This window comes from Lipotes vexillifer, unplaced genomic scaffold (assembly GCF_000442215.2).
Source record: "Lipotes vexillifer unplaced genomic scaffold, Lipotes_vexillifer_v1.1 scaffold1201, whole genome shotgun sequence".
In the NCBI taxonomy this organism is placed as follows: Eukaryota; Metazoa; Chordata; class Mammalia; order Artiodactyla; family Lipotidae; genus Lipotes; species Lipotes vexillifer.
In genome coordinates this window covers 2,529,481-2,538,647 of record NW_006783542.1, presented here as the reverse complement: position 1 = coordinate 2,538,647, position 9,167 = coordinate 2,529,481, and the positions used below count along the sequence as shown (strand labels likewise).

Sequence of the window (9,167 nt, the reverse complement as noted above, 5' to 3'; positions counted from 1 at the left end):
AGGGAAAGGATGATGAGTTAGAGAAGGGAATAGTTGCTTTCTTACCTTTTGAGGGAGAGGGCAGTTGGGGCAGGAGAGGGGGGTGGAAGATGAGCTTGTGGGAGAGAAAGGGTAGAGCACTGTTTGGGTGAGAATGAGAGCAAATCGAGATATTATTCTCAAACTAAGCATGCACCTAACATAGGACCCAGCAAGTGTTCTCCGGGCCTTTATCCCTGGCGGGATGAAAACATGTTCACACAAAACCTGTGCACAAATGTTCACTGCACCTTTATTCCTAAGAGCGGAAAACCAGAAACAGCCCAGCAGGCCTTCTGCTGGTGGATGATGCCACACCACGGGCACCACAACTTGGATGAGGATGAATCTCCAGGGAATTATGCTGAGTGAAGAAAGCTGGTCCCAGAAGATTCCTATTGTATCATTCCATTTATATGACATTTTTGAATTTTAGAAATGGTCAACAGATTAGTGATTGCCAGGGTTTAGGAAGTGGGGGCGGGTCAGGGGTGTTGGCAAGTGTGGTTATAAAAGGGTAGACGGATGGTGGTGATGGTTGCACAATAATGTGAATGTACTTAATGGCACCAAACTGCCCACTTAAAAATTATTTAAATGGTACAGTTTATGTTATGTATAGTTTATCACAGTGAAAAATCAGGAATTAAAATGGAACATGCCTCAGGTGTGTTGGGCAGTGTTGTTCTAGTTATTGCTACATAACAAAATCACCCCAGACAGTGACTTAAAACATTAACGTTTATTTTGCTCACAAATTTGGGGGTTGGCAGGGCCCAGCTACAGCTCGGCAGTTCTCTCATTCATGGTGTTTCACGGGGCAGCGGTTAGAGGGGTCATCTCAGAAGCTTGCCCACTCCCGTGTCTGCCTGTGGACTGAGAGGATTCAGGCACCTGGGACAGGCTGTGATGGGCCGCTCCTCCCGGTATCCGCTAGGAGGCCTCAGGGTAGCCATGGTTCTTCCAGGGTCACCAGGGTTCCCAGAGCAACTGTTCCAAGAGCAACCTGCAAAAGTGGCCCACCCTTCCCTAACCTAGCCTGTCCCTCCCACCTTGGCCTGCCCAGGCTCAAGGGGAGAGGCACAGTCTCCACATCTTGGAAAGGTTGTCAGAGAATTTGTGGACATTTGTGTGGTTTTAAAACCACTACAAGGGACTTCCCTGGTGGCGCAGTGGTTAAGAATCCGCCTGCCAGTGCAGGAGACACGGGTTTGAGCCCTGGTCCTGGAAGATCCCGCGTGACGTGGAGCAACTAAGCCCGTGCGCCTCAACTACTGAGCTTGCTCTCTAGAGCCCGTGAGCCACAAGTACTGAGCCCGCACACTGCAACTACCAAAGCCCGTGCGCGTAGAGCCCGTGCCCCACAACAAGAGTAGCCACTGCAATGAGAAGCCCGCGCACCCCAACGAAGAGTAGCCCCCGCTCACTGCAACTAGAGAAAACCATGCGCGGCAACGAAGACCCAATGCCGCGATAAATAAATAAATAAATAAATAAATAAATAAATAAGACGGGTTCTTTCCCCATGTCAGTATCGTTAAAAAAATAATAATAAAAAATAATAAAACCACCACATGTACTCACTGAAGGGGGAAAAATTACAAAAAAGGTTAACAGAAGTTTACTTTGTACTGTGACAGTTTTTATTCAAATCTATAGTACAGCATGCTTTTGCCAAGTTCTCTATAATGAGAATGTATTTTTACAAAGAGAAAGAAGATATTTTATTTTTTAACGGGTACTGTTAATAGTTCTTGAAAGCAAAAGAGGTTTCAGTGAGACATCAGCAGAATCTCAGCGTCGTGGTGTTCGATGCATCTCAGGGAGCTGGCCGGGATCCAGGGTGCTGGCCGGGGCCCTGGCCGCACAGCTAACCCACCTCGTCAGGGGTCTGGCGACTTTGGCCCCCAGACAGCCGAGTTGGCCACCTCAAATTAGGTATTAATTTCTAGATTTCCACCCCAGTGGTCTGTCCAGAAAGCTTCATTGTGTCCCACATGATACATCCCACAGTGTGACCCTAGCGTTGTCCTCCACTTCGTTGAGATCCGGGCACAGATACACAGACAAGTGCACATACGTGGGTCTGACTTAACAGGATTTCAGTAAAAATGGGAATGTTGAGGAAGAGAGGGAACAGGACCCAGTGTGACCCCTTGAATGGATGGCTAGTAATAGCCTTGCCCTTTAGTGACTAATCAAATGGGAGACAGCAGAGGTGGCCTTATGCACTGTGAACGGGGACAATGTGGGGGATTCGCGCTCCTTTGCTAGACATGTGCTGAGGGCTAACGCTTGTATAGCCTTCGATTTTCTCACCTCACATTTCACTCCTCTTGCATTTAGTTAAGATGTGATTTCACACCGACAGTATAGGAGGTAGGCTGGAAATGTACCTAGGGACGTTTAGGCCCACAGAAAATTACTCTTAGGACTGGAATTCAGGTTTTCTGGTTCCTGAATTTTGATTCCTACCTCTCTTTGCCTCTGCTTGTTCCCATTTTCACTCAGGGTAAAACAAAGCATTAGGGACTCATTTAACCATCAGATGAGGCAAAAAGCGTGGCTGGAGACAATATAACAGGAAGAGGGACTATCATATATTGTGATGTGTCCTCAGATGAAGCCTCAGGTGACACAGCAAAGGGAAATGCACAGATGTGTTTTAATAAGCCGAGTGCCTGGAGGACAGGGAGGGGGAATGTTCCGGATCAGAGCTCCCTCCTCCCTGCCAGGGATACCCTACCAGCGTCTAAAGGCCTGGAGTTCAGAAGTGCAGGCTCCAGGGTGTTTCACACACCGGCAGCTCTCGTGGACTTCCTGACATTCTCATCCCCACCAGAGCATTGACCTGTTTTGGATTGATGTCAGTCTAATTTTTAAAAAACTTTTAAAATTGTTTGCTTTTGTCCTGATTGCCAATGCCAGGCTAGCACATTAAGGCCATACTATTTTATTAGAGTTTGGGGGTGCGTTGGAAGTGAATCACGGGGTGGGAAATACTCCGCGCATTGGCGGCAGCCATAGTGAGGAGCAGGAAGGGAGCTTGGCTGACGTGTTCTGCAGTGGGCGGGGCAGCGGAGGCGTCTGCTAACCACGTGGAAGAAGTCGAAGGGGTTGCGTGCGCGCGTGCGTGTGTGCGCATGCTTTCTCCTCGTGAGTGGGAGATGCAAGGGTCCTAGAGATAATTTTCCAAATTCTAGAACTAGATTTTCCTTTTTAATGTTCCTTTTATAAGATAAACCCAGTATCTTCGTGACAACAGTGATGGAATAGCGTGAAGCCAGACATCCTGTGTTTACCCTTGTCCCAGATATTTGCGTTCTGCTCAGTGTCACTTGCCGTTCCAGGCAGTGGGGACGTGGTAATGAACAGGAAAAGTGAGCTGGTGGAGGGAGTCCCCTGGTAAGTAACTGAGCCAGTAAACTGATAAGATGATTTCAGAAACGACAAGTAGGAAATGGAGCAGCATGAGGAAATTTGGGTTGACGAATATGCTCGTTATCTTGAGCGTGGTAGAGCTTTGTTGGTGTGCGGTATACGTGTGCCTGAATGTGTCATACTGGCCACTTTGGATCTGTGCAGTGTGCGTCAGTTATGCCTCAGCCGAGCCACTTTAAAGAATACACATGCAGTGGGCAGCATGGGGAGCTCGTGCAGGTTGTCCGGTTGGGGGAGACCCTGAGGAGGCCACGTGGGAGCCGAGTGTCCGGGAGGAGCTGGCCCTGGAGGGTCCGGGGTCGGGGGCAGGGAGGAACAGGCTGGCCCTGAGGACCCAGGGCGTCCTGGTTACCGCGGCAACCAGGCAGCGCCTCTCCCCCTTCTCCTGAGAGGCGGGCGAGGACCGGGGCAGCCTGGGGCTTACTGCTGGGCGCCTGGGCTGGGGGAGCTTCAGGGGCCGGCCGTGCGGAGTGAGCAGGGCTCTGCTGTGTTCTGTCCACGCAGCTCTGCCTCCCGCCCATGAGGAAGAAGCCGGCGCTGGCCGACGGCGGCAGCCCTGAGGGCGACCTTCTGCAAGACCACTGGCTGGTGGAGGACATGTTCACTTTCGAGAACGTGGGCTTCACGAAGGACGTGGGCAACATCAAGTTCCTGGTCTGCGCAGACTGCGAGATCGGCCCCATCGGCTGGCACTGCCTGGACGACAAGAACAGTTTCTATGTGGCCTTGGAACGGGTTTCTCATGAGTGACTGCGGGGAGGGGACTCAGCTTCACCCCCACTATAAAAGCTACTCCCCACAAGGACGGCCGAGTCGCCTTCTCTGCACTAACGTCAGTCACGGGCGTCAGCCCGCCCCGTCCAGCACGAGTCCACGTGCTTCCTCACGGCCTCAGCGCCGGCCTCCTGCTTAGTTCCCAGGCGTAACCGCCTTTGCTCAGCCCCCTTTCACCCCGGGTTTAGGACACTGGGCGCTTCCACAGATCTGCTCCCCTCCCGGCCTCCTGCTGTCCTGTACCCTGGGGCTCTCACCCTCCGAGCAGTTATGCAACCTTTTAGCCGTGATGACACGTGATGGATGGTGCTCATGAGGTGCTGAAGGTTGAAACCCGCCTTTTTCTCGTTCAGGAAAGTGCACGGACGTCTGTTGTGTGGCTAACTTTATTTACAGTAATTTATTCTTTCTAAAAGTAAAGCATTTCCAAACTGCAGTATTTAAACCACTAATCAGAAATACATTCCTTTGGACGTGCCTCTAAAACCACATCTAGGGGCCTCTCCTCTAGGCTGACAGCGACTTTATTGTCAAGGTGGGTGTGGCCACTCTTCCCTTCAAATCTTGATGTAGTTTTTCTTTGTATTAGCTCCGCACTGCTATATATAGCCTGTAAACTGAAAGTCAGATTTCCAACCCCATCTGTCAGCTACCCCGAGGAAAACTCAGCCCTGGCTGTGTTCCCAAGATCTCCTGGAGTCAGCGGAGAGGGCGGGACGTAGGGGGCGGGCCTTTGTCACGTCATACATGACTTCATTGGTTTGTCTTACGTGGACTCATATAACTCATATAACTCTTTTTGCTCCTAGGACAGACTTCTTAAGTGGATGGTGGCATCATTACTGTACGCGCTGGGCGTGGTCCTCACAGATTTCTGATTCAGTTGGAATCTCTAGACTAACCCAGAATACAGACTTTCCATCCCGATGCCTCTCTTTGTAGCTGTGGGGTTGCTCTGACAGTTTGATGTTCAGTACGATTCTCAGTTCTGTCATTTCTCTTCTGAAACGACTCACCATCTCAGAAGGAATCTGTGAAACCAGGTTCCGGGTATCCTCCCATCTTCCGTGCCTCTAAGGCTCAGGAGACCTAGAATGCAAATGAGGGCTAAGTGGAGACCTTACAGACATTCCTTCGGACCTGTTTTCCAGTTGCTTCCTCCCTCCTTCTCCCCAGAACTTGGTCTGAGGGCCCCCCAACTAAAGTGCGGGCCTTGGGCACAGTTTTGCCACCAACCTCCTGCCCTAGAAAGGTGGCTTCCGTCCCCGGCCGTAGCCTCACAAGCTCTGGTAGAAAATGAGAGAACTGTTTTCTAGATGGATGGTCAGATGTCCGTGATTATGGCATTTGCAGAAAAACTGTGAGAATATCCACTCAGGTCAGAAGGAACAAAACCACGTAGATGCCTCTGGGGACATGTGGCCCCTCATATCATGAGCCAAAAACCTGGGCAAGGCATTTTGTAAGTTAGACTTTTACTTTTCTTTCCTTTTTTAATCACAGAAATAGTTCACATTCATTGCAGATAAATACAAAAGTAGGTATATGGGGATATGTGTATATGTATGGCTGATTCACTTTGTTGTAGGGCAGAAACTAACACACCATTGTAAAGCAATTATTCTCCAACAAAGATGTTAAAAAAAAAAGTAGGTATAAAAATGTTTTTAATCATTCATATTTTCACCATGCAGAGATTGCCGACGGTAGTGTGGTGTTATGTTCTCAGTGTTTTTCTATACGTACTGTATAAATAAACGTAGGGTTTTTAAAACAAATATGAGATCATGTGGTACTCTCATAACTTGCTTTTTCCATTTAACAAAATACTGACTTCCCACATAGGTGACATCCATCTCCGCCGTTGTATTTCTGTACTGTAGTTTATTTTACAGTCCACTGTTAGATTGTCTCCAGCCTCTCCTAAACCATGTGATATAAGGTGCAACCTTGTAGCTGAATCTGTCCAGGCTTTTCTACTGTTTCCCCAGCTGCGTCAGCAGCAGCGGGCTTGCAGGGTGTGTGCGTCTTCACGGCTCTGCTGACTGACGCGCACACCTCGGAACGGCTGTGTGGCTTTACCCTCCTCCCCAGCAGTTCCTAACACTGGGTATTTATTATCTTAAATGAATATGTTGATACTTTAATAGTAGGAAAAATGGTGTCTCATTGTTTTAATTTGCATTTATTTTATTTCTAATGAAATTTTTATATATTTACTGGTCACTTGTGTTTCGTTTCTTGAGAATTCCCAAACTGTTCCTCCAATAGCCAAAACATCGAGTTGTTATTCTGCCTTTTCAGCTTGATTTGAAAGAAATAAAGGCATTTAAACAGTGACAGTTAGATTCTTGCACGTCCTTGGGAAGAATGTTATAATTGGAAACAGAGAGGAGGGCTGAAACCTGCGCCTTAGGATTCACGCTGGGTGTCTGTCGGCTGAGGAATCAGCCCTTCGGTGTCTGTCGTGGAATGAAGGTCCTCTCCCTGCCCCCCACACATGGTGGGCTCTGGGGAAAGCCTTGTGAGTCAGGTCGCTGTGTGCGCCGGGGCACAAGGGGGAGCCCACGACCGCGGCTGTGAGTATCGGGGCTGCAGCTGCAGTGGGGGAGCAGTTGATTTTTCCAGGGCCTTCCTGTTTTGACACAGAATTGAAGGTGGACAGCGGTGTACTGACACTTTACTGCTGTTAGCGCACTGTATGAGGCTCCTCAGAACTCCGCCATGTGGCTATGAGGACCTCTGCTCCCAGTACTGGTGGACTCACCATCCCGGGGAGGGCAGCTCGAAAGGCTGGATACGCACTTTCAAAGTCCGGAGGCATCAGGGCGCTATAGCACAAGTTTGGAGAATTACTGGATCTGGACCATGGAGAAGATGGAGGCCCCGGGCGGTGGGCTTAGTGTGACGGACGCCCTCCTCCTGGGGGCGTTTCCCAGCTTAGAGGAGGCCGTTCGGAGGGTGATGGGCGGTCCTGACGGCCTTGCAGAAGGGAGGGACAGGGCCTGTCACAGGGTGTGGACCAGGCGGCCGGCCCTCACTTCGGGTTGGTGCCCTCGGTCCTTTGCCCCCGGAAGCAGGGCGAGTCAGGCTGGGGAGTAGAAAGTTTCTAAGACGGATTGCAGCTCAGCCTCAAAATCTCAGCCCTTGAAATTGGATTAAGGTGATCCCAAGTGGTCGTTGCCCCAGGCCTTTGGCATGAGCAAACAAAAACCCTCTCTAGAGGAAAATGTCACCATCCTAAACTTCAGATTCTTTCTGCAAACAATTTTGCTAATACAATATCCTGAATATAATAAAATGTAACCAAGCATATGAGACAAGATGATAAAACCAGTAAAACAAAAGGCCATGGGAACAGGCCCACTGAGGCTGGGGAAACAGGAGCTTTCAGATGTAGACGGTAAAATAACTGCTTACTCTGTAAAGGAGATACCAGACATGTGAGAAAAAAAAAAGTGAATTCTAGAATCTAAAAAAATCCAAAACCAAAAGTGAGAATTCACTGGAAGGTTTTAATAGAAGATTAGACACAGCTGGAGAGAGAACTAGGAAACTGGGAGCTGGCAGTAGATTTGCAAGCCCGCAACGCAAAACCTCATACAGCGTTACCCAGAGAAGTTAAAGGAAGACAAGCAAATTCACAGGGCCAGAAAACCACAGCCCAGATCCATTCAAGCTGACATCTGATTTATTGAGATTCAGGAGCCTGTGAATTAAGGATGTTTTTTGCCTACATAAAATTCTCAGTTTTGCCTCTTAGCCCACAAAGCCTAAAATATTTATCTGGTCCTTAAAGAAAAATTTTGCCAACTCATGACTAATTGTAAAGATGTTGACTTTTCCCCAAACTGATGTATATAAATTTAATAAAATCCCAATCAAAAACCCAACAGGTTTTGTGTGTGTGAAGTTCAACAAACTGATTCTAAAAGTTATATGTAAGGGGACTTCCCTGGTGATCCAGTGGCTAAGACTCCGAGCTCCCCATGCAGGGGACCCAGGTTCGATCCCGGGTTAGGGAACTAGATCCCATATGCATGCCACAACTAAAGATCCCGCACTCAGCAATGGAGATCCCGAGTGCTGCAACTGAGACCTGGCACAGCCAAATAAATAGATAAATATTTTTTTAAATAAAGTAATAAAATAAAATAAAAGTTATTTGTAAGTGCAGAGGACTAAGACTAGCCAAGATGGTCAAGGAGAAAAAGCAGATGGGAGAGTTTCTCCTTTGGAGAGACAACCAGACGGGAGAGCTTCTCCTTTGGAGTTGGAGAGACACCACAGTTTGTCACAAGGGTAAAACAAAATCTCCCAGAAACAGCACCATGCATATGGATACTTGATTTATGACAAAGGTGGGAGTCGTGATCTGGAAGGGCAGGGTCAGGAGGGCTTCTTCAAGGTTGGTAACGTTCTAGTTTTTAAATATCTGCATAGTGGTTATGTCATAAATTAAGCTGTACATCTTTTGTGTGCTTTTCTGAACACATGTTATATTTTCAAAATAAAAAGGTTTTTTAAAGAAAGTAACTAATGGTCCTATACAGAGCCCACTTTTGTAAGCAATTCAGTCATTTGAAAGCAGGAACCACCTGCACAGCCTTGTCACTGGCTCAAGAATGATGAGCCTGGGCATGGCCCTGGTGTCTCCCTGGTACCTTGATTGTTCACCAAGAGGATAATCTCGTCCCCACAAAGACTCTCCCTCGTCCTTTGCCCTCCCCTGCCCGGGCTCACCGTGTTTGTCATTTCAGTTACATGTCATTTTGTTGCTACATGATGGGGGAGCATGGGGAAGGGGTGCCGACAGGAAAAGGATGCAGACTTGTCAGGATTCTTCAGATGGCTTGAAAACTAGAGTTGACCGTGGGCCTTCCCCTCCAACCTTGAAATATTTTAAATTCCCGGAGCTGAGATGAGTGTGTGTG

At 48.4% G+C, this 9,167-nt stretch overlaps 1 protein-coding gene across 1 annotated transcript in view; it reads left to right on the top strand.

Annotated features, from left to right (window-relative positions):
• Nucleotides 1–4,250, top strand: part of RABIF (RAB interacting factor) — a 5,356-nt gene extending 1,106 nt beyond the window's left edge. The window contains exon 2 of the mRNA XM_007456158.1: nt 3,964–4,250. Coding sequence (XP_007456220.1) covers nt 3,964–4,209 — 246 coding nt within the window. The 3' untranslated portion in view covers nt 4,210–4,250. The remainder of the gene's footprint in view (nt 1–3,963) is intronic.
• The last annotated feature ends 4,917 nt before the right edge of the window (nt 4,251–9,167 follow it).